The 27,145-nt window shown below is 34.8% G+C and overlaps 1 protein-coding gene across 7 annotated transcripts in view; it reads right to left on the minus strand.

The window, feature by feature from the left end:
- The window catches only part of LOC117168247 (arfGAP with SH3 domain, ANK repeat and PH domain-containing protein), a 561,385-nt gene that overhangs the window by 327,257 nt on the left and 206,983 nt on the right, over window positions 1-27,145 (minus strand). For all 7 annotated transcript variants that reach the window (XM_033353739.1, XM_033353740.1, XM_033353743.1 and 4 more), the window contains 2 exons: window positions 25,974-26,119; window positions 25,210-25,464 (listed from right to left, as the gene is read on the minus strand). In XM_033353739.1, the coding sequence (XP_033209630.1) occupies window positions 25,210-25,464; window positions 25,974-26,119 (401 nt within the window). The remainder of the gene's footprint in view (window positions 1-25,209; window positions 25,465-25,973; window positions 26,120-27,145) is intronic.

The following is a 27,145-nucleotide window of genomic DNA, read 5'->3' on the forward strand; positions in this document are numbered from 1 at the left end:
TACACTTGTGCCATCGCTTTTTCCAATCCTCGAAGCACTTCTGATATGCGCTTTTTGTATGGCCTTGAGCTCTTTCAGCTATGCGGTCTTTATCTCCTCAATCGTGGCAAAACGTCGCTCTTTCATAGGTCTTTTAAGTTTTGGGAACATTAAAAAGTAGCAGGGGGGCATGTCCAGCGAATACGGTGGCTGAGAGATGATTATGTTGTTTTTGGCAAAAAATCACGAACAAGCAACGTGTGTGAGCAGGTGCATTATCGTGATGCAAAAGCCATGAACTATTTCGCCACAAATCCGGGCGTTTTTTTCGTATTGCTTTAAGCAAACGGTACATAACTTTAAGGTAATACTTGTTATTGACTATACAACCTGCTTTGAAGAATCATGCTGCACCACGCCATTGTAATCGAAGAAAACAGTGAGCAAAACCTTAACACTTGACCGAACTTGGCGTTCTTTTTCGGTCTTGAGGTTTCAGGATGTTTCCACTGAGACGATTGAGCCTTAGTTTTGACGCCATAACCATAAACCTATGTCTCATCACCAGTTATGAACCTTTTGAACAAATCTGGATCGTCATTGACGTCATTCAACAGCTCCTGGGCGCTGTTCATGCGACGGTTTTTTGGTAAAAATTCAGCAAGTTCGGAACAAATTTCTCTAATAGCGATTCAACGATTTTATACAGCAAATTTCTTCACTGCTTCAACGTTTTCAACGGTTTAAAGTAGACTCGTCAAATTCCACAGTCAGAATTTTAAGTGCGTTCGAGGCCTTAACTTTATTTTTCACACCAAATTTAATGCAGATTCTTTGATCCATGTTTTCGATAGCAAACCATCGCCAAACAACTAAACATACAAAATGGCTGATTATGTCAATATATGTTGGAAACATGTTTACCAACATAACAAAACAAAAAAATCGAAAATTAAATGTACGTACCCCGCGAAATTTGAAAAGTTATCTTTTTCAACAAAGCTCGTATGCGATAACGCACGTTCATGCGTTATCTTCTTCTACAGATGTCACTTTCTACACGAGATCATTTGCAACCTCTTGACAATATTTACTACGAGGAGAAGCAGGTTACATCAATGCAAAATTTTAAGCTTTACGCTTATTAGTTTACATTGTAATTATCTTCCAAATTAATCGGATAGCAATTACTTAGAATCAAAAGATAGGTAGATTTGTCAACAAACTTTCTCGTTTTATTACATTATATCTATATCGTTATTAAAAATGAAAAACTTACTCTCTCAGCTATCTGAGAGCTCTCAGTCTATTCAAAGGACTGAGACTAACTTTTAAAAAATAGGAAAATCTAATAATACGAGGGCTATTGTTAAATCAAGATTAGAACTTCTTGATGAACGTTGACAGAAATACGAAAATTTATATTTACAAATTAAATCATTGACGAGTTTATAATTTATTAACTCCTGAAGGAATGGAGGATGCAGATTGGTGCGGAGACTAACAATCCACCTTATAAGAAGTTGGAGATATTTTTAGAAAAGCGTATTCGCGTTTTGGAAGAAATTAGAGCTTTTAAACTCGGTTCAAGTTCACAAGAAAAGAGTAAATAAGGACTCAAAAGCCACAATGCATCATTAATTTTGAAATGTTTATTTTGTAGAGAGAATCATATACTTTTTAGATGTGAGGAATTGAAAGTGTCGCCTACAGAAAAAATAATGGAATTTGTGTTTTAAAAACACGCTTGCTTAAATTGTTTGTCTCGATGCGATAGGCTGAAACAGTGTACTAGAAAATTACATTGTGCAACATATCATCGAAAGCACAATACGCTTCTACACTATGACAATAGGAATTCAGTGACTTAATCGACTACTTCCATACAGAGGAGTAACCTTGGCAAAGGCTATTTTAGAAAATAATTTGTATGTTGATGACATTCTCTTTTGCGCAGACACTGCTGAGGAAGCTAGTGAGTTGCTCTTACATGTTTCACACATGATGAAACCAGGAGACTTACATCTTAGAAAGTGAACCTCCCATAATGAATCGTTACTTTCTGATAGTCCGCAAGGCAATCGCGAAAGAGCTTTTGACATTTTCCCCGGGAGGATATACAGTTAAAAGTTTTGGGATTACAATGGGATCCTACTTCTAATCATCTTAAAGTTCGAGTAGAAAATCTAGTCACTGAACTATCCTAAAAAAGAAAAATAATATCAATAATAGCAGAATTGTACGATCCCGTGGGATGGCTTTCACTTGTTATAATTGTAGCTAAACGAATGATGAATTGTTGATTCATAAACTAGACTGAGACGATTCACTTCCTGATGATCTAACAAGACATTGAAAACATTTTTAGCTACCTAAACTCGAAGAGATTCGAGTACCAAGATAGACAGGACATCTACAAATTTGCTTAGGATATGAATTGCATGGGAGATACAAGTTCTATTATTTGCTAATATTAACGCAGAACCGATTCTGCCAGTCATTATACACATCTTAGAGCTATGAGGTGCTCAACTACTTGCAAACACTTTGCACTATATTATAAATGCCATGGGGGTTTACAATGCCCCACTCTATTGTCACTCAGATTCAACCACAGTTCTAGCTTGGCTGAGTAAAAATTCTAGTTTACATTCATAATTTACTTCCAAGAGCTACGTAGAAACATCTTCCAACTGGATATTCTAACCATAAATCCGCTTCCTGGAGATGTGCATCATGTACTGAGGAAAAATGTTATTTTGCAAGATTACTGCAAGATTACTTCCGAAATAAAACAAGCATCGATGTTTTGGATACTCTATTTGCAAAACATCGCTTCCGCGAATATCTGAGTTGAATGCGCGACACGCTCATTTAAGGTGAATTCATAAGGTCCATCAATAGACTCTATAAACTTTGCGTCTAGGTTTCTGCATTATCGGAGGTTGGAATCTTATAAAGAGGAAAATTCGTTAATGCGTGATTCGTGTTCGCGAGCGTGCAGCTACTGTTTAACAATTAATAGGTAATTTACCGAACTTTAGAACTACCAATTGTAGGCCCTTTACACATGCATAAGTAGATTATGCCGGTCCCTTTAACATTCGCTTCGCATTGGGCAGATAGAATAGAATCTATAAAGGGTATCTTGCACTTTTCGTTTGATGTATTATCAGAGCAATTCATCTGGAACTAGTTTTGGAATATACATCTCAAGGTTTTTTAGCTGCTTATCAGAGCTTTGCATCTCGTTGTGGTATGCCTGCTAATCTTTACAGTGATTTCCAAGGTGCTGATCGAGAGTTGAGACATAAGCTAACACAATTACGTCGAGATCCTGACATGCTCAATAGATTATCTATCGAAGGTACTTCTTGGAACTTTATCCCGCCTGTAGTTTCTAATTTTGGATGGTTATGGGAGGCGGGTGCCAACAGTTTAAAACACCACTTACGTAGATCTGTAGACGCCCACACTCTAACTTTCAAAAAATTTACGACTACTCTCACTCGAATTGAGGAGTGTCTTAATTCTCGACCTGTAGGCCCAAATTCTGATTCCTAAAAATAAATTAATTCGCCAGCAAATTGTACAACGTATATATTAAATATTTCGGCGCAGGTCGAATGTGGATTAAGCATACTCGTTACAACAACGTTATAAGTAGATCAGTCCTCATAATAATATTAAAATCAGTTCACTGGTACTTATTAGACACGATGCTCTACCTCCATCTAAATGGCAATTAGGTCAATTTATTCAATCTTATGCGGGAAAGGATGAACTGATTCGAACAGTTAGAAACCAGACTACCACTTTTGAATACAACCCATCTACATCTAAAGTTTTTCTCTTGCCTCTTTCGTCAGTGAAAGCTGCTGAGTTCTTCAATAATCTTAAGTATGAATCTTAATCCCTTTTATCATAGCGGGCGGCATTTTTCAGAAAAAGATTGATGTTCACTTTATTGATCGAAATCTTTGTCTAGTTAACTAATTATTCTATATTATGTTCACTCAGCACGACAAAGCGGGCGGAATTTTAAGAGTGAGAAAAGAGATCATGAGAAATTAACTTTTAGGATTGTACAAATATATGTATATAACGAATGATAAGCGATTCGTGGATGATTGTGTAATGAGTTAGTCTCGTTAATAAGCTAGAGACCGGGCACTGTTACATCTCTGTAGCTTGTAACTTACAATGCGTTACTTAAATTTAAAATTTAACTATTGTTTCAAACTAAAGTTGGTCTCATTAATGGGACTTTAAAACAAAAACAAAAGACAAAAACTGTTCAGAATTAAAAAACACAAAATCATGGACCAATAATTACTGTTATTTTGTGATTTAAATTTGAGTTGCCTCAGTAAACTTATACCTCAGCACGTTTCTCATCGCTCAAGAATCTATATTTAGAGAAAAAAATTGGGATTTACGGATTTTCTAGGATTTATGGACGAACAAATGTTAAGGTAGGCTTGAGGGTCAACGACCTTGACCATCCTGAACTTGAGGCAAAATTCAAAGAAAACAGCTTCTAGACAATTTTTCAAAATAAATCTTGACCTTTTAAAGGTCACTCTAACAAATTAAAAACTATCTTTTCGGACATAAAGTTTCCCGTTTTTTCCAAATCCCGTATTAAAAATAGGGGCTCCCATTTAAAGAACAGACTTTGGCCTTCAAATAAACTTGAAAATTGATCCTAAGCTCACAGTTATTAGTGGAGACAGTTGGCCCCAACTGTTCTGGACATCTTTTCTCCAAACAATTTTGTCGTATCTGGCTTATCAACAAAGATATTTGCGTGCGTAAATTAAAATGATCCCCCGGTACATAAACATTTGAAATTTGCTATATACACCCAGTATACCCTTGCGATATATAAAATTTAGCCTCATCAGTAAGCAAGTTTTTTTAGTTTCGGTGAAGCAAAGTATAGAGGGAACTACAAAGTCGAAACAACCTGCAGTGAGATATTTGTTCCTCACTACTGAAGGGAGATTTCTGTGGTCGCCCATATAGGACTCGACTTTTTATTAATTAAACATTAAAAAACCTGCCCCTTTAAATTAATAGAAAAGCAACAACTTAACATGTTCTTGCTTTTCTTTGTTTTCAGTACTACATTATGGCCAGAGCTGGGCACAAATTACCTCAACTACATTGCTGAAGTACATGCATTTCAACACCATTTAGTTTTTATACCGAGAATTCAGTAGAAGAGAAAAAAAATAAAAGACATAAGTTAGAGGTAAAGAGAAGTAGTAAAAGATCAAGAAGAAGTAAAGAAAGAAGGCTAATAAATAAGAAAGGAAAGTTTGCCAGATCCTGTAGGCATAGGACCGAGAGTAATAAATGAAAAGAAGGATCCCAGATCCTCTCTGTAGAGGACCGAGATATGAGAGTAAAAGGAACGTAATAAAAGACATAAGATAGAAGCAAAAGGAAATAGTAAAAAGAGCAAGAAGAATTAAAGAAAAAAAAGGCTAATAAATAAAAAGGGAAAAATTCCCAGATCCACTAGACAGAGGACCGAGAGTAATGTGAAGAGTGAACTTGCAGATGCTTGAAAAGTAGAAAAAGTTAAAGTTTTAAGTTTCTTTTGGGGAAAGCACTTACCGTTGTAAGGTACTATTGCTGGAAAAACTTGAATTTCAACCACTCGTTAGGTTGGCTGTCTCCGGAGACTTCCTTCTCGCAATTAGAAAGTGATTTCCGATTTCCCTTTTTTTCTTTTTCTGACACAGGTTATTCCTAAGTTGAGGTTAGGATTGGAAAAAATTATTAAGTCGGTGTTTCAGGATAAGTCGGGGCTTATTAATCGGGCTTCACTCACCAACAATTTATGTCTGCGACGCACTATCGGTAATTCGATAAGAGTTCGTTAGTCGGAGCGCCACCATTAACGGGTGGTGACTGGCTTGGTACTCACTAGGAGCTCGCCACGAGCGAAGGGGTCATCCGTCTGCGAGCAAAGCTGCGGCTTGAATTGCACCCAATCGATTGATCGATGTATCGATTCATCGAAGATCGCGGCTGGCGCGCGAAAATTCAACTGAACTAAACTTATTGGATTGTAAATTGACTATTTAAACATAGTTGATATAGCGGGCTTTTACAGTCTGCACTTTTTAGGTTATTTGGGAGCTGTCGTTTTGAGAAGTGTAACAGAATATAATTTCAGAGAAATTGAATTGTGTAAAAAGGTTATAAGTGGAGAGAAAACGGTATTAGTTAGCATAATTGTATTTCTAATCAAATTCTTAATTTGATCACTCGTTCCTGTTCCTACATAGTTCAATTTACTCTATAATTTTTCGACCCAAGTTGTAAATAAGTTGACTATTGGTCTCGATCTAATTATCGAGTAAATCGACCTCCAGACGTGAAAATCTCATATCCGATTGGCTCAGAGATTCCCTGCAAAGTTGAAGAGATCAGTTCCGGGCAACCGTCCATCGTTCTCCAACCTCTACAAGAATATTCCCACCAACAAGGAACAAATATGACCCTAACTTCGAATTAATTTGAAATAAGTTAAATTGTTGTTTATAAATTCTAGATGGTATGCTGAAACACCAAAAAAAATTCAGTAATTTTCAGCATTGTGGATTTTTTATAATTATACAAAATAATGTCAAAAACCATATTTTGTAAGCTTTTTCTATTATTTTCATGAAACCGATTCGTTTAAGAACAAATAGTTTCATGAAGTTTCATGAAGTAAGAAACAACTTTTAAGAAAACTATTCTTGCCTCATTTAATAATAATCATTTTTGACAGTACCTAAATTATGTATGTAAGTATTTCTCCAGGTTGCCTGCCACCAGATAACTGCGTAGTATCAATAATCTTCCATAATTTTTTATCATTGAAAAGTAGGCTTTAATGAACCTATGTCAAGTTTCTTCGAAAACTCCAAACCCTTATACTTGTACGTGGATAATAATTACGCTCTGCAACTGCCTCCATTTTTTGCCTGTGATGGAGAAAAAGGGTCAGCTACTTCTCCTCTATTTTATTACCTAGATTTCAAAGCATATAAAAATTTCTGTACAGTCGGGTACATCAATAGTTGGAATTTTTCGTTTTGAAAAATATATTTCTTTAAATATTTAGTGTGGGTTTTTGCTTGACATTAACAAATTAATGGAACTCTAATGGAACTATCTGAATAATTATGCAAAATCTAGATTGAAATTAATTAGCCTGCACCCTCAACAAACATCCAAGAGTCATTAATTATGTGCAATAAATTTCGATCAATATTTTCGTGTTACATCGATTTTCTCCTTTGAAATTTTTAACTAAACTTTGCTGAAATTGAATATGAAGTTGAATAGACCTTTCTCAAGGTCTGGGAAAAAATCTGTATTTAAATTAATTATCCTTCACCCTCAACATACATACAAGAGTCATTAATTCTTTGAAATAGATTTTGATCAATATTTTCATATTTTATCGATTTTCTGCTTTACAATTTTTGACTAAAATTTACTGAAATTGAGTATGGCGTTGAATAGACGTTTCTCAAGATCTGTGAAAAAATCTAGATTTAAATTGATTAGCCCTCACCCGTAACATACACCCAAGTGTCTTAAGTGCTGCGGAATAGGTTTCCATCGCTATTTTCATACTACATCGACTTTCTGCTTTGAAATTTTGAATATATATATTTTGAATATGAAGTTTCAAAAACCTTTTTGAAGAACTGTTCAAAAATCTAGATTTAAATTAATTAGCCTTCTTACTTTAAAATACAACCAAGAGCCATAAGTGCTGTGGAATAGATGTCGATCAATATTTTGGCATTACATCCATTTACACCTTTACAATTTTCAACTGAAGTTTGCTGGAATTGAATATGACGCTAAGTATAACTTTTTCGAGATCTGCGAAATTTTGATTTAAATTAATTAGCCTTCACCCTCAACATACAACCAAGAGCCATTAATTCTGTGGAATAGATCTCGATCAATATTTTCATATGACATCGATTTTCTCCTTTACAATTTTTAACTGAAATTTACTTAATTTAAATATGACGTTAATAGACCTTTCTCAAGATCTGTGGAAAAATCTGGATTTAAGTAAATTAGCCTTCACCCTCAAAATCCAACCAAGAGTCATTAATTCTTTGGAATAGATCTGAAACAATATTTTCGTATTACATCGACTTTCTACTTTACAATTTTCGTTCAACGTCATATTCAATTTCAGTAAATTTCAGTCAGAAAGTTTAAAGAAGAAATTCGATGTAGTATTCAAATAGTGATTGAATTTTATTCCACACTTTATGTGAATTATGGGTGTATTTTGAGGGGGAAGGCGAATTAATTTGAATCTATATTTTTGCACAGATCTTGATAAAGGTCTATTAAATTCCATATTCAATTTAAGTAAAGTAAAAAAATGGAATGCAGGTCATTGATATTGTAGAAAAGTAGTAGGCGAAAATGTTTGCAAAGTTCAGATTTTTCAAGAGTTTGGATGTTGTATGAATAACGTTTTCGGTAAAGAATATTTTTTTTATCTACTTTGGCACAAAATCTGTATATTACAATGCCTTCTAGGAATAATTATTGTTTAAAACTCGCCATATTGGCTCTCGTAACTTAAAAATATTCGCCTCTTTTATGTAGTGCATTCATCCTATAGAATCCATCTTATCGACAAAAGGCAGTTTGTCCAACTCAGAGAATTACCGGCCAATAAATTGTTTGAACATACTGTTTGGAAAACTAGATGAGCCCTTAGCTTTTTCGTACCACACTTCTACCTCTACCTCTCGCACTACGAAATTCTTATGTATACCTCTGTGGCGATACTAATCATTGCGAGCATAAGGTCACTCATGTATTTTATATGGATAACCTTAAGATCTATGTTTCTGGTAAAAGCAAACTTCAGAGTGATTTAGATATCGTCAATAAGTACAAATGAGAGATTGCTATGGACCTTGGATTGGAAAATTGTGTAAAAACTCATCTTAAGAAAGGAAGGATTATTGGCGTTCCCACGAACCCTTAGCTTTACAAAGCCTTTCTAAAAGTCGAAGTAAAGAAACCAGAGTTTGTAAAATGCTGCCAACAACTACTTGGCAAGAAAATAGACGGAAACTTTCAAAGAAATATAGAAGAATAATCATTGTCAAAGAAGAAAACTTTTGTTTTCCTGAGATCATCAGGGTTTAATTCAGGTACATAGAGTTTGATTTTCGCATGCCAGGGCGGTGTCATTTACGCCTAAGTTTACTGTGACCTCATTTTATGTCAAGAAGTTCACATCAATAAGTGCAGAGCGTATCAATGCACACGATGAGTACGTAGAACCCATAATATATGGGTATCGGCTGCGACCCTGCCCTGCCGAACGCTCCGAGGGAGATGGAGTCAATTGCCACAAGAGAGAAGTGCCAAATTTTCTGGAACTACAATTTTCGGACAGCAGTCTCCGTTGAACTCGCGAGGCCTGGCATCGTTCTCTAAGACTTCAAAGAACAAAAAATATTCTTCATCGAACTCTCGGCGTCGGCCGACTACAACATTACTGTCAAGGAAAAGGAAAAGGACGAGGTATCTAGGCCGCAAAAGGGAGCTGCAATCACTGTACCCAAAATATTCGGTTGAAGTGATTGTCCTTGTGATTGTGCCCTCAAAAAACACGAGGGTTCGGCGGCTTTTTGTTGTGATTTCATCGTCACCTATGACCACCCGTCTGAGAATTGTGATTTACCGCGGTTCTACTGGGATCCGGTGTCAGCTTTAGATGGCAGTTACTCCCAGAGGAACCTGGCAGTGGTTATTTAACGCTCTTGGTAGAAAATGATAATTAAATACTTATAAAAAGCCTTTTCAAATATTCAACTGTTATACACTCTACAGTGTAAGCGTACATAGTAAGAGAGATAAACTACTGTACCAGACTGTACTCAAATAAACTGAGAAAGGGTCAATATTAATTTTTTCGGATTAAACAGTAAAAATATTGAACACCTGGTCCTTGGCAAGGCATTGCAGAAAAATACAAGATTTAAGAATTCATAGCGTTTATTCTGCTACGCACTGATGGGGGCCCAGGAAGTAGCGGCCCGTAATTATCCGCCACGAGCAAGAGTCAGAGTGTGGAGCTTTCGAAGAAATTTGACATAGGTTTATTAAAGCCTACTTTTCAATGATAAAAAATTATGGAAAATTATTCTAACTCTACAATTATCTTCTACATATTTGAAGCAAACGTTTTACGAAGTCCCTACCCTCAGGCACCATATTAAGTGTACCAAATTGAGGCCTAAAAATGGATAAAAAATGTGAAAACTTAGGTGATAATTAGTTCATCAAACAATTTTTTATATAAGGTGGTAGGTAACCTGAAGAAATGCTTATAGGCATAATTTAGATTCAACGGCGGCGTCAAAAATGATTATTAGATGAGGCAAGAATAGTTTTGAAAAAAGTCGTTCTTTATCTTCTTTTTTCGATAAACGGTTAATCATACAAAAAAGTCGAAAGGATCTTATTTGTGCAAAATAAGATGCCGAACATTTTTCTATCCATTTTTTTTTCTATAACTTGCCGTTTTTATGAAAATGAAGAGAAACTTCGAAAACATTATTTTTGCCGCCATTTTACATTACTACGAAAAATTCATAAGGCTGAAAATTACTGATATTCTGTTGGTGGTTTAGCATACCATCTAGACATCATAAACAACAATTCAGCTTTTTTAGAATTTCTTCGAAGTGGAAGCCCTTCGTTGACTGCCCTAAAGAGGGATCGTTGCTTAGGTCATGGCCATTAACAAACTTTCTGTAGTTTCAATTTGACACCAGGCTCACGTTCAGAAGCGTTCGTTTTAAATATCTAGTTCCGAGCTCTATACGTAAGTTTCAATTCCTTGTTGTCTATTTTTCTTAATTGATCTCTTGGGTTTCCCAAATTTTTTCACTTTGCAGTCCTTGTTTCAGAGATTACAACTGATGGTCGAAGCAGAGTGTCCATCGTCATTTTAAAAAACAAATTCCAGAACTAAAATTGATTAGGTATCAAATTAGACGAAATCATATTCTTAGTTTATTCTGATCGTTATCTCTCCCCTAACTTGTTGTAATAAATGGGACGTGTAAAGGAATAGGAGAGAAGCACAAGTATGAATGTAAACCTATATCGGGCACATTAAAACCTCCCAATTTGCTGTACTAAATTTCTAAGGAATGCTTAATAAATCAACTTTTGCGTGCACTTATGAAAGTATTTCAACACTGACCAAGTCGAAGAACATTCACAAATGGTCAGTATTTCAGAAGATATTAATAATTTAAGATGATACTGAACTTCCACTCCTTACAGAATTATGTTTATGACTACGCTTGGGGCTCATTTTTGGTAGAATACCTATGCTTTCTGGTATTTTGGACAAGTTTTACAGTTTGCTTCATAAAGCTTACGAGCATTTTATTGATTGAGCAAATCTCTCATACTACTGGCCGGTAAAGCATAATCTAAATCTTATATATGCACGTACGAAAACTTAATTCAGCGTATAAGAAGCAATCACTCCCTAAGAGGACGTTAAATTTTAATTATATTTGAAAAGAATTATCTCATTTTAACAATTTTAAATTTCTTTCCTTATTGAAGTAACATAGAACATTTTAAATGCAATGTACGAGTTCTAAATACCACCCAAATTGGATTTTCTCCCGCAAAATCATTATTTTCTTAAATGTCACCCATTATGGGGTTAACACATTTGCATTTCAAAAATTCATGCATAATTAGTCACTCTAGAGCTCATGTGTATGACGTTTTTCAAGTATTAAGTAAGCAGTTTTATAGAGTGGCGGCTAGAATAAAAACTAAAAATGAGCTTAAAAAAATGTATACAGGCATTGCCAGCCTCTGCCTCCGCGGCTAATACCTAATACTTATCTAATATTTACAATATTTACAATTTTCTTACACCTAATTCCTCTCCTATTTATAGTCTTTGCTTCTTCATTCCTCTTCCTCCTTCCTACTCGTCTTCTCCATCTTATCCAACACATCCCCTTCAGCCATGTTACTGCCCTTTTGTCCCCTCTTTTATGCAACATTACATGAATGCTTATCCATGCATCCGAATCTCACACGCGCTATAAGTTCCTGACTTCCTTGCTCTCCTTTATTACACAAGTATTGCGCTTTCTTTCTTGGCATAATTCACATATAGTTATCGTTAAACGTTGACGCTCTTATTCTCTCCTCCTATTCTACCTTCTTTCTCTCTCTCTCTCTCTCTCTCTCTCTATGCCATTCTTTTTAACCACCTCATATACCTTGCTTTTTCCCGCATCCTTGTTACTTCATCCATCTGCAATCTATTCATTTTAAAATACCTTTCCCTTTCCAACAATACTCCCTAACTAGCTTACTTCCCCCTCTTCCCAAATTTCTCCTCATATTTACACGCTCGACTCCCCGTTATAATCCCTAAACTCGTTCTTCCTGTGTCCGTCCAAACAATATAGTTCGGCGTATTCCTTGCTAACCCCAGCGTCCTCTTTACATACTTCTCCTGTATCCTATTTATCTCCTCACTTACCTTCCACCCCCACACCTACATTCCATAAAATAAGATACTTATCACTAGCGAATCAAACAATTTCATTCTCCTTACAAAATCATCTGCAAACAACCTCTCCCCCAGCCCCCACACCTGCCTCATCACCACGTTTGCCCTTCTGACTCTCTTTTTTATATGACCATCCACTCCCCAATTCCTTTGACACAGGAAGCCCAAGTACACAAACTCTTTCACCTCCTGTACCGCTTTTCCCTACCACTTATACATCCCTCCTTTATGACTCCCACCTCCTTTCATGAACACCATAACCTTCGACTTGTCCGCATTTAACTCTAACCTATTTTTGTCTAAGTATCTTCTCAACCTTTTCATAATCTCCTTTAAAGCCTCTTTGCTCTTTGCTAGCAGCACTACTTCATCTTCATATGCGAGTTACCATATCATGACACTTCTAACCTAACCTCTCCTAAAACTCCGGCCACTAGCTTACTTTCTATATCCGCGATTAAAATTGCAAAAAGCGTAGGGCTAAGCGGGCACCCTTCTCTAAATCGCCTATCCATCCAGAAACCTTTCGTGATTCCCTCTTCTCCTCTCATTTTATCCTTCGTCTCCACATATACGTCCCTTACCCTCTCTTCCACGCCTCTCTCCACTCCCCTCTATTCCATCGCCTCCCACAACCACTCCCTATCCACCGAAGGGAAGGCGCTTTTTAGATCTAAAACAAACGCGTACACTTTTGCACCCTTTTTAGTTAATTTTCTATTCACCACGTGCTACAAGACGTAAATATTGTCGATAGTATTCCTTCCCTCCCTAAAGACCGCCTGTGTCTCCAGCAGTATTCCTTTCTCCTCAACATCCTTCCGCAGCCTATCTGCTAACACCATCGCGTATATTTCGTACGTCGTATTCAGTAGCTCAATTCCTCTATAATTTTCCTGCCTCTCTCTATTTCCCTTTTTATACAGTGAAACGATCTCCTCCACCCTCTACGGAATCCCTCCCTCCTCCATACTTTTTTTTACTAACCCTTTCAGCGTATCCCTTTTACATGCAAGACAAGTAGTATATTTTTCGTAAATAATAGATTAAATAATTAAATCCTGCTCCGTTGAGATGTACGTAAATTTAAATTTTAAAAAATTTCTTGACGTGTTTCTGGTTCAAATATTTAATATCTTTATGAATCCGTTCTTTATTTTCACACCCAGAAGCTTAAGAAAAGTTAACTGAATACAAAAATTAATTATAATTCTGCAAAATTGATGTTAGCAAGTAATTAGTAAATGGGACGCTGGTCATGGGGTAAAGCGTAGGATTTGGACCACTCCGTCGCTTGCGGGTTCGATTCCCGCCTCGCACTCTGGAAGAGCCTCGGCGACCCATGCATTGAACACTAGCCTAGCAAGGGAGTTGTTTATCTTTGGAGAGTTGTGGGACCGGTACGTCGAGAGAAAAGGTTCTTTAAGTATCTAAAGCTGTTGCTCTTGGTGGTTCGGAACCTACCTTAAACTGCAGGTCCCTTCCTGCAACCAAGCAAGTGTGTGGGGAATGTGTAAGGAATAGGGAAGAAGGTACAAGAAAAATGTAAACCCTCAGGGGACACATAAGAAGCTTCCATTCCAAGTAATTAGTACATAAGTAAAATACTTTCTTTCATTGGAAAGTTTTACGTAGTTCCGCTACTTTTCAACTATTTTATAATATCAGTATGTTTATTATGATGTATACTATATGAGCGCACAGATTTCCAGAAGACCCAGTTTTGTAGCCAAATGGCGGAAACACATCAAAATGAACAACAATGAATTCCAAAGGATATCTATATACGATCGTCGAGAACGCTGATTCCGAATCTGAAGTCATAATTTAAAAAAAAGTGAAGGATCCAATATGGCAGAAAAACGATCAAACATTTGTGAATTTACAGAGAAAAAATTTAAGCATAGTATAAAGTTGAGCGATTACTATTAATGCAGGAAACTTAAACGAGTAAAATCGGCCCGAAGTTATCGCTATATTTGCTCGAACTCATACAATTTTAGCGTCATAAGTCTCTTTACTACCAAAGCATGAAGATCGTGTATTACGTATATGATACCGGGAGAGGAATTAGGAGGTAGAAATACCGAGAAATGTGAGAACACAAGAAAACACATTTCTATTAAAATATCAAAATTAGTTTATTTCCAATTAAAAGATCGGCTATGCTTGTCAGCCTGTGTTAGTTGTCGGCAAACAATTGAAGTGGTGGCCCTATTCGGGCCTCGGGTGGCCAAAGGATGGATTGATGGTTCTACCGGATATCGAGGTGTTCGGGGAAGGTTTTCCTTAAGGAAGCAGTTGAGTTAGATTACAGCAGCGACACGCACTGAACAATATTGCACACGGCAGAACGCGTAACCGAAGAGTCAATTCGGGCGACCATCTAAGTCTAAACTAAATTAGGGCTGTGCTGTCGTCTGAGACTTCAGGACCCATTGCATCATTCCATCCCATCTCGGGTACGGCCCAGTATCCCCTTCGTATATGGCCGTTCTGAGTGTTGCCTTACGGTAACGATTCCGTGAAATGTGGTAATAGAGGTCGAGCGTATACTTTGAAAGTAGTATCGCCGTGCGAGAACAGCTTTCACTTGACCAATAAAATATTTTTAAACAGAAATATTATAATAGCCATACATAAGTAGATATATCTTGAATTTTGTAGGTACATATTTATTTGTTTAGGTACATATTTCTTAAAACATGAGTCTGCTCTCAATTTGTCTAATAGGATGAGCTTAAAATATACACATTTTTAAAATCAAGCGAGTACTGCTTTTTTGAAAACTTTTACTGTTTAACAAACAGTAACAAACATTAGTTTTCATTTTTTTTTAATTTGACAAAAAATAAAAATGAATGGGCATGTTGAAAAAGTTGAGGTTTTAATCCATATTTTTAACACTTGAATAACATTTTATAGAAATAGTAGCGTACTCTTCATTCTCATATCAATACTCCCGATTTTATGTTTGGCCAATTTTACAGTGACTACTCGTATTGAAAAAAGAACGACTATTCGTACGAAAAAAATTCATTCTTTCATGCATATTATTTTCTAAACTAATTTTTCGCTGCTTAAAATCTAAAAAAATTGCAAAATAATAATGCTTGTCAACTGCCAAAGGAAAACATGTCCACAATCTCTTAACGCGCATGCGCTCCAAGTAATCTAACTTGCCAGAGAGAACGCTGCCAGTAGGCGTGGCCTAAGATCTTCCTTGCAAAAAAATCCATGCTTAAGTCGCAAAAGTTCTTTGCAAACAAAGCAAGGTAAGTATTCACTTTTCTCGCTCGGCAAGCCTGCTATTTCAACTCTTTTAGTATAAGATATACCTGTGCTTAAATTTCATGAGTTATTACTAGGACAATAAGAAAAAGCCCTGCCATTATTTTTACATTTATTTTTTTCTCCGTGTAGGTAATACAGAACTATTAAATGATAATGAAGAAAGTATTTAATGTGAAAGGCTAGAAGGCACTCCGAACAACACAGTGTTTACACATAAAGATTAAAATAAACAAATACACTACAAACAAATTAAATGAACAATAAACAAAAATTATGTACATTATTTATAATCAAACTGCAATGACTTTGTGTATGAATTCTGCTAAAACATACTTGTAAACGAAATGTGTCATTTTAATTTTAACTTTATTTAAGAAAATAAATTGTAATAAAAAAAATTAAACATTGCACTCATTTAAATACAATTTTTTTAATATCATATATTTTCCAATGTAAAAGTTTATTTTCTATTTCTAAAATGTTTCTTACGTTAAATCTGTGATAAAACGTTCAATGAATTAGGGACATTTTTCCATTTTTAATCAATAAAGTTTCTTCTAGTTCATTTTTTACAAATTTTACTTGCTCTGTGGTGTATTAGAATATTAATCTGTACATGAACTAATGAATTCACGAAGAGGACATATTACTATGAGAAAAACTTTGTCGGGTTGATGGCTTGTTCAAAACTTATTGTGCCTAACCATGCGGGGTTCGCAATTCAACATTTCAAAAAAAAAAACTTTATGTATTTTTTGCAAAATGTTTTCTAAATTTATAATTGAAGATGAAGAAAAAATGCTGCTACCTATGGTTGAACTTCGCAGTGCGGCAGCAAGAATACTGGAACTTTACATACCACTTATTCTATTTATGTAGAAAATTGTCTTGGCCGTATACTGTTCTTAGTTGAATATTTAGTTATTGTTTTCTTACTCAAACCAAAGGCGTTTCCAAACTCAAACATGGATGATTTTTCATTTGTTCATGGTTTTTTTTTCTTCCATCAATTTTTTTTTCTATCCCTACAAAACTTTTCTTAAATAAACAAACCATTATTTTTATAAATTTCAATTGATGAAAATATATAAAAAGCCTACAATAATGTTTTGAATATTACGATTTTATGTCAATTAAAAATGCTCTTAAACCATTCCATAACATTATTCAAAAAGGAAAGTATAATACAATCTATTTTCACTCTAATGCAAATAAATGCCTAAAATTGATTTTACAGTTTGAGGGGTCATGCTACTTGCGGGTTCTAAAAAATTTATTTTTATGTGCATAAATTGCATCCAAATGATATGTAGAATATGTGGCTAAAGTAATTTTTCGATATTCGCAGTCTACGAGTAGTTACAGGGTAGTGTTCGGTAGCATTCGATCAATCAGGAGACCATTCATGCTGTACAAAGCACCTAGAGTTTTGACTGCGGTAACTGCACCTGTATTGCCAAGCTTATGTTAGACGTATCGAATCAGCACTATGGTCAATCAGGCATGCGCACTGTGATCTGCTATCTTCCTTTCTCCGACGAGAAGCGTGAACGCCGTGTTAAAAGCGTTCTTCTCAAAACTGTATTTTTCTAAGTGTCACCCATGATATCTCAAAAGCTATCCAACGGATTCCGTCCAAGTCTTTTTTGGCGATAACCATTGCCTTACAGATTAAAATTCTGGTTTAATTTTTTATTTTTGATAAGCAGAACTTCTGAAAGCGTGGGTACCTCGTGTGAGCTTTTTTCGAGATGGGTGGCTAAACAGCGTTATAGATTGTAATTGAGCTATGATTTCAAGCTGACAAAGTTTTGATATACTCTTAAAATACCACTAAATATATGGTAAAATCTTCAAATTTGTATGTTTTTATAGTTCATCAATAGAAATCGAAAAAAAGAAGCGAAAAAAAAACAACCTTCGAGTGGGCCCCTTAAAGTGACCCCCTTAAAGCCAATACGAGATCAAAGTTGTATGCGAAGTCTTATAAATTATTTTCTTTTAATTCTTAAATAAAATGCTGGCTGATGTCGAGTTGCGGAACGATCAGGGGAGCACCTCGTGTGGTGCCTTCCCCTCCATGTTATTACCTTCTCTGCATCTCAATATTAGCCGTCGAAAGGCGAAAGCTTATCCGGAGGAACTGGATTGCTCGAATCCCCCTCAGGTAGGCCGTGAGCCATAGCTTCACTGCGCAAGGGACGGATTAGGAGGATTAAATGCTCAACGATGAGGGAGTCTCTTTTAAAACAGACTAATAAATACAGAAATACAGAAAAATAATGCAGATCCATAATAACATAAGAATATTTATTTGTGTTCGTCCATCTACATCATTCCGAAGTAAATTCCAGAGGTCATGAGAATATATCTGAAAACTTATCACAGTAAAATAATTTAAATGTAAAAAAATTGCACTATTCTGTTTACACGGCTTATAAGAATATATCGAAATAAATTCCTATAACATTGCAATTGATCTGAAGTTGGATAAAATGAGGCTGTTAAAAATTATGCGTCGTTGGATAATTTTAGTTGTCAATTATTTGCACCGTTTTTATCCAACTTCAGATAAGTAATATCCCTGAGATTTACTTTTTTATACAATATATAAACACTTGTACGTAGCTCATGAGAATAAGTCTAAAAAAATTCTTATCAGTGTAAGAACTTAAAGTTGGTACAAAAAAGTTGAAAAAATTGCACTATTCTTTGTACACAGCTTATGAAAATACATATTAGCAATTTTTCTATTGCAGTGAAAGTATTTAAATTTGTAACAAACATTTTGAAAAAGTTGCAATATTATTTGTGATAAAAACATTAGTTTCGTAAATATATTAAACATATCTTCGTACGCTTGCAAGCTGTTGCTATACTTTGAAAAAATAGGTTTAAAATTAGCCTATAGTAGGAGCATTATAAAACGTTAATTATTTCAGATATTGCTTAAAATTTAATAAAACATTTAAATTTACACTATTTTTGCAGTATCTTCTTACAAAATAGTTACAATTTTCATTATATAATTTTAGTACAGGAAGAAAACCGTAACATAATGAAATAACGAACTCCAATGGCGTGATTGTATTAGAGTTTAATTCAAAAAATTTTCGATTAACGAAAGCTTGCTTTTTTAGCACATCAGGTCGCGACTGCTTCATTATTCTTTTCTTTACGGAATTGATTTTCGCGTATGTTTCAGATTGAAAGCCTAATAATGTCTCTATAAATATGTAGATATTTGGATGCGAGGAATAAAAACACACATTGAATCGCGAGTGAAATGATTCGCATGCATTTGTCGACCGGTATATCGTATTGTAGTCGTTACACGCCCAGATCGACGGGGGAAAAATCGCACGGTCGTTTAAATAATTGTCTCAAATATAATTTCAGAATGAAGCTATTGCTTCATTTTCCGACATGTTTTCGCAAATTTCATTTGCAAAAAAGTACCCTACATCTGCTGACTTCAAAAACTGAAGCCCGAAAAACATTTTTAAAAACTGACCCTCGGTTGAAGATGGATCTTTATAAAATTTTGTTAAACCGAGGGACTGAATTTTTCGGTACCACGATTGGCCCAGATGAAAACGCCAACCTATTATTTGTGCCAAAAGCCACCGTGTTTCAATTGCTTGATGAATTGCAATCTCAAAATCGATACCATTTTTTGGGGGATTAAAAGGCACTTTTAAAGGAGCACATTCTAATATTATTAAATCCAATGCATTTAAATATGTGCCTGTTGCTTTGTTTGGTAACAAGCAAAAAACTTGCGGAATTTAGTGGCCATTTATATGCGGATGAATGGTAAACATTTGAAAAAAAATTTGGTACATAATTCAAAAGTTCCATCCATATAAACCATTTCTATATGACTTAAAAAACACAAATTAGTAAAACACGTAAAAATGACAATCTGCAGCACCTTTTCGATGATCGGAACGAAACATTCTCCCAGATTTGTTACCAGTTTGACTTCTGTAAAATAAATATTATTATTAAATTAAAATATTTTTTAACACAGCAAAATATTATTGGGAAATAAAAAACGAGGTTCAAAATAACTTGTAGAAGGCAAACTCGCTTATGAAAATTTGTCATCCGATATTTTTATCAATTTGATAAACAGATTACATATAATTAAGTAACCACTCACACTTCCATATGCATTAATAGGTCCCCGAGATTATTCTTTTTTTAAAGTACAATAAAAGGCCCCTGATTTCGAATATCTTGGGTAGGATTTCGAAATATAGTCGATTTTTGTTTAAACAAAGTTTTTAAACAATTTCATTATTCAATTAAAAAAGGACAAAATCATTTTTAACATGACTGAGCAAACATAAAACTCTTTTGCATCTTACAGTTTTTTCGTACGAGGGACCGTTTCCAGTGTACAGCGTTAAGAACAAATGATTTTTTTAATAAAATTGCCATATTTGCACGGTGTTACCTCAGAATCTATAATTTAGAAAAAAATTAAACTTGTATACTATCTATATCAAGGATAGATCTCTTAAAAGAAAAAAGAAATCTTCTGATCAAATAAAAACTTCTCTCCCTACATTTTTGTTAAAATGTTGTTATTCTTACGTGGAAACCGTTTAGAATATTTGCTTATAGTCTAAGAGCCGAGGCCGTTTTTGGCGAGTTATTAGTTAACGATTCTGCCACTATTTTCCTGATTGTTGAGAATATACTGATCACCAAATGTGGCTTCTCCAGGGGCAGTCCTGGGGAGAAGGTGTTTAATTACTCATTCGAATTTGTAAAAAAAAGCGATTAAAATAAGTCATATGGTAACGGCTGAATCTTTCTGTGTTGAATGTCAAGACAATTAGACTCTATATTCTCTCTCTACTCTATATTCGAAACATATATTTGAAGAGACAGAACAAAATCTCGGGGATAACATCCTGGCAGAAAATCGCAAACTGCCCGGTTTTGACATTGGTCATTGTGCGTCGATTTACGGCCCTGACACTGCGAGCAGAGTGGTCACTTGTACTCCGAAGACGATCAGTAGCGTAACTAGAGACATAGTTTACGCCACTCTGCTCGCAGTGTCAGGGCCGTACACCGACGCACAATGACCAATGTCAAAACCGGGCATTTTGCGATGTTCTGCCAGGATGTTATCCCCTAGATTTTGTTTCGCCTCTTCGAATATATGTTTTGAATAATGAATAGAATGTTATATAAAAAATTTGGGTGTTAGAAAATAACTTTAAAATGCCATGTTCTTTTACAACTCTAGATCGTTCTGCCCCCCTCTTCCGCACCGGCATATTGTTCTGCCAATTGCACGGAACATTGTCTGATTGTCTTGACATTTAACACAGAAACATTTAGCCGTTACCCTAGGACTTATTTTAATCATTTTTTTTTACAACTTCGAATGAGTAAATAAACACCTTCTCCCCGGGACTACCCCTGGAGAAGCCACATTTCGTGATCAATATATTCTCAACAATCACGAAAATAGTGTCAGAATCGTTACCTAATAACTCGCCAAAAACGGCCTCGGCTGTACGACTATTATTAATAAACAATCATCCAGATCAACTAGTGCTATAATGTTGATTCAAATTGTTGCAAAAGCTTTATCTGGCATTATTAACATAATTTGTTGTTCATAATTTATTTTGCTACATTTTTTATAACAATTTATATAAATAATGACCCTCAATTAACATAATTGACTTATATTTTTTGTATTAAGCCTTAACATATGATTAAACTTTTCACTCGGTTGATATTTTCTCATACGACGAGTCATTATCTATTTATGGCCCTATAAACAATGTATTTTTTATAAACACACCCTCCCCTAAAAGCCACAATTTTCAAATTATTAGCGATTAACTTTTTTATATCCTTAATTTTACCATAAAGAATGTAATTATATTGGGTACCATTTTGATATCTGGCCCTTATTATTTAAAGCTATTATTATTAACAAAAACGCTAAATTAGGAAAATAAATTTTTTATTCCTTTTTTTATGAATCCATGGCACAAAATAAAAGTGTTCACTCTCCCATCTGTTCATAAAATTCATTTATTATTAAATTCGTCTTAAATTTCTAAATTTCTAAATTTGTTTATAGAAATAAGTTTTGTAATTAAATGGCAATATACACACAGTATGCAGTATACCAATTTCTAATTAAAATTATTTCAAACCTTAAAACTTTGCTTAAACTCTGTATTAATTTATATTATTTCATTATAAGAATGAGGAATATACTTACATTTGTTTTTATAATGCTTGTACTTGACTAAAAATTGGATTACAGACAAAAGTCTTTTTATAAATATTTTAAATTCTGAAAAAAACTGACACTGCTGCACTGAAACTTAAAATTGTATTTTTTGCAAAGTTTATATTTATTTTAAAAAAAACTTCTGTTTAAACTGTATCAATTAAAAATGCATTATTTTTCTATTTTTAGCATTTAAACAAGGTTCTTTCAATGAAATCATTTTATAATAAGAACACTTTTTAATATATTTTGTAGAGAATTATTTTTACAAGGTTTAGACAAAATTAAAGAAATTGATAATTGGTTAAAAACAAGATAATGAAAAAATTCTTTCTTATGAATCGACAAGACCCAGATATTTTATTCTGTAAAATATGTCAAAATAGTATTTAATTGCGACATATTACTATTTTTTTACACTATTATTAAATATAGTATTTTAAACATGAATGTATGCTATGTATGCTATGCAAAAGATTTGATAAAATCATGGGTTATTTTGATAGGATATCACAACTTTTCCATATACCCCAAAAGCAATTTTCAAAGAACAATCTTCATTTATCGTTCAATTAAATATTGCATTAGTTAATTTCTGAAAAAAATCTTTATTTCAGCCAAAACGGAGGTGACGCCCCTATTCTGTAATCCACCCTAATCACTTCAAATGAGCTCTAATCAATTATAAAAATGATATACCATGGTTCAATAATATAAATTCATTAATCAGATTCCTATTCCGGGGATTTAAATTTGCTATCTAACTAAATACAATTTACTTTAATACTAGAATTTTTGCACATACCTCTAATTTTTTCGAACACCTGTTCTTAGTCTTTAGAGAGAGTTGGAAGAATACTGCGTCTAGCTGCGGATATATTTTTACGGATGCGGTCCAAGTCATGTGAGGTGATTTCTGATGAAAATTCATTTGTTTTTAATTCAGAGTGAATAATTTTTTCTGGTTTTGCACACACTTCTTCCATAGCTATTCGTTTAGCGTTGTTATTTACAGCTTGTCTATCAATATTCAGATCTCTTGTATGATTATGATTTAAATCTTTATCAATCACAATATTGCTTTCAATACTAGGGGTGTGCATTTTTGCAAGACAATCTTTCTTGGCACACCTCCAAGTCACAGTAACACTTTTGAGACACATAAACTTTGCGAAACTTGTAGTTATCAAAAACCAACAATTTTTCACCTCTTTCACTTAAAATAGAGCGTGCTTTCATGGTGAAAGAAAAGAGGATTTTTGATGGTATTCGTTGGAGCGTTTACTTTTAAATGCAACTTAGAAGCTCAGGTCATCAGGGATGTAACCACTTGTCAGCCTTAAGTAGTTATGGGTAAACAAATTTTGTTTTATTTTCAGGTTTGCATTAATTTAGAATTTATTAATCCACTACTTCAATTATGACATTATTTCATTTTTCCATATTTCTAAAAATTATGCATTTTGGAGATCCATTATTTAACGCAAAACTACTGCAACGCTACAAATTCTCATGTTTAATTTTAAATATATAAACGGTACTGGTTGTAATTTTCCATTTAATTTGCAGAGTCCTGGGTTTAAACTGAAAGCAACTGAGTAGAAGGCTGGATGACATTTTTCGCTAGTTAAAAGTACTTTTTCGTAACTAGTTGTGTGAGGGTGTGTTTATGTGTATCGTTCCAGTTTTTCCTTTCCGCTTCGCTACGAAAAAGGGAGTTCATAGTAAGCGAGAAAGGTAAAAAATTAATAGTTCTCGATAGATTCAAATTTATATTCAAAACTTTACTTAAAAGTGTCACTCTACTGAGTGTGTTGACATGAAAAATCTAATGCTTGTCTGACACTTGACAGTTTGACTAAAATGGTTGAAAGTAAAACTAATCACAATCATGAATCAAACAGCTTCAAACTTTCCAATTGGCAAAAATTAGAAACGTCGCAAAAATAAAAGCAGTAGAAGATAATTCTATAGATTTGGAACCTTCCAACGTGATAATGATATTGATACGGTGAACACTGACGATGTTGAGCGTTTTTGAAGTAACCAGGGTCGAGCTCGAAGAGAACTTCTGTCAAAATTGCCGGAAATCGCGATTGATGTGCAGGATGCTCTTGATTATGAGAAAGCAGAAAATGCAATTAGCGGACAGCCACAGAATTTATATATACCTCTAGTCTCCTTTTTGCTTTTAAGAAAAGAATCGATTCATATTCTGCACCATTTTCATATATAGTTTCTGAATTTAAAAAACTTAATTTGACTTTCAAACTGAAAATTATTTAGGTACACTTCGAAACTGGTACTCATTCAGGTATACGTAGAGAATTGAAGAATTGTGTTATTTTAAAATGTTGTCAATTTCATTTAGGTCAGAGTTAGTGGAGGAAAATTCAAGAATTTGGTTTCAGTACTACAAAAATGTGAATTTGGAACATATTAATTCATTTATATTCTAGTATTATATTATTCGTAGTACATATTATCTATCAATTTTTAAATACGCCCGTATATAGAACATTTATTTCGTAGATTTTGCTGTCCATCCTAAGCCTGGGTAAAGTGCGCGGGGAAAATTATGGGAAATGTGAGTCGACTGTTCGACGGCCACCCGCTGTATCTACCTAAGAGTTCCGCAACTCGACATCAGCCAAAATGCTTACGTAATACTTGAACGATCTCCTCTATGCCGTGATGCACGACCCGCGGTTTAATCCGCACGCGTCCCTGCATTTTTCAAAGAAATACAATTTCAAAGAATTTATATCTTAGAATTATAAATAACCACTTGAAATACCGAATAAAATATTGTTCACAACTGATTCAGTTTATTTGAACAAGCGTGCACCGGGGCTATTTTGAACTCCAGGAGACATTATGACTTGACGACATTATTACTCTGTTAAATTTTTTTTCTTTATGGGGTTTTACTGTATATCCAAGGAATGTTGAGTATAAGATGTACAAAAAGTCCTATAATAAAATAGAAAAATTCCAGGGAGTTACAAAGCAAGTTACAAAAAGGCTGTTAATCGATATCTACCTCACACATTTGCAGCTGAAAAAGTCGCCTTTCCTTTTCCATTTCATCGGCAATTTCCGCTGGTGTAATTTCAGTTCTGATGAGACCAGCCTCTTTTGCATGTTGTTTCTTTTCTTTCTCAATTTTAGCGTGCTTGGCTTCGTAATCCTTCCACGCTTTCTCAAATGGCCTTTTAAGATCACCTTTAACACCCCTGAGATCTCCCTTCAACAAGGAATCCAATGGGAACATTACTATATTGTTAATGTTTTGCATCTGTAAAATAAAAGTTCGGATTATCTGTAAACAAGTCTGACTTTTCTTCAGTTTTCTCTTTAAACACAACATCCGACCGGCATGAAAGTTAATTTTGCAGCCCAGATCCGCTTTTATCGTACTCAATTTGATCGCAACTCAAGATGAAAATATTCACATGTGGAAATACATGTAGAATATAATGTGAAAATCTACTCGAATTCGCATGTTATACAAATCGATAAAAGAATCCAACTTTGGATGAAAGCCAAGTGCATCTTTTATTAACCCTTTTTTCTATGAAAATCAAAAGATTTCACATGTACCTTAAAATTTATTACATATTTTTTTAATTAATCAAGTTGTAGAACATGAAATTTATAGAAGCTTTTAAGGGCAAGATAAAATAAAATTGAATAAAGATTGATATTCCAGTTAGGAAACCCTTGGTTAAATTATTATGCAATGGCAACACTTTAAATTAATTTTCTAAATTACTGTTGAAAGAAAGAAAATGAATGTTAGCAAACCAGAGTTTTCATTAAAGCGCTAAGTTCTTTGGTGACCACTGCAAACTTCAGGAAGGCTGCGCCTATATCCGGTTCGTGTTCCTTCAGAGCGGCATCTCCCAATCTTTCCAAAGTTCTTCCCAGATAAACTTCATTGTCTACGTGTGCTGAAAAAATAAAGAGATGATATAATTTCGAGCATGTAAAATAACCTCAAATCGCGTAAGCCTGACCCAGACTTAACATTTTAAACATCTATAGATTCTACATTTTTTATTTGCAGGATTACGACGCGCGACAATATATTATGAAACCTAAGGAGGTAAAAAAGTTCTAACAGGCACGCAACCGACCCCTTGGTTGCCAAACGTCTTAAACTTGAAGTTTTTACTTGTTGCTTTCCGTTCGCCATGACCTAATTTATACATTTTTTAAATATTGTAGTAGTTACCATTAGTATTACTATTTACTATTACCATAAGATACTATTAGGACACTATTAAAAAACCGAAGAACTTTTTATTGAAAATTTCTTTAGTAACGGCATTCATATCCTGTTACTCCATATCATAGGGGAAAAAATCCTAGCGTTATTATTGCTAATAACTGAGTTGTTAGGTGCCCGAGAAATCGGGATATGACTCGAGAGCTCGAGATTCCGTGAAACACCTCCCGCCACTCGCAACCCCATCTATGCGTCTCATCTATACCCCGCCCGCGAGCCGCGTCTACGTCCTATCTCTTTCCGTGAGAATATAGTGGTAAGTGGAGAGGGAAGCTTTCGTGAGTCCTCCCTCTCTTCTAAAAGTCCGGTCTATCGGTTCGACTTAAACCGCTCGTCCTGAAAAATCTCACATTTCAGAGTAAGCCCCCTTTCTTCGGCGCACGTTACACACACACACACCCACCCACCCACACACACACACACACACACACACACACACACACACACACACACACACACACAAAAGAAGTGTATAATAAGTGTGCACTCCCCTTAGAACGTCATCGCACGTACGGCACGCAAACTAATTGTGGTACTCGCACTACGCGTGCAATTTGGCTCATTACACAGCCACAAAAAAAAAAGTTTGCGGATCTGGTAACAAGACACACGTATTCCTATGGATTTTGGGGCGCTGAATTCAAATTCGGTATCAAAAATCACCCATCACGTCACGGTTGAGCCATAA

Source organism: Belonocnema kinseyi, chromosome 2 (genome assembly GCF_010883055.1).
Source record: "Belonocnema kinseyi isolate 2016_QV_RU_SX_M_011 chromosome 2, B_treatae_v1, whole genome shotgun sequence".
Lineage (NCBI taxonomy): Eukaryota > Metazoa > Arthropoda > Insecta > Hymenoptera > Cynipidae > Belonocnema > Belonocnema kinseyi.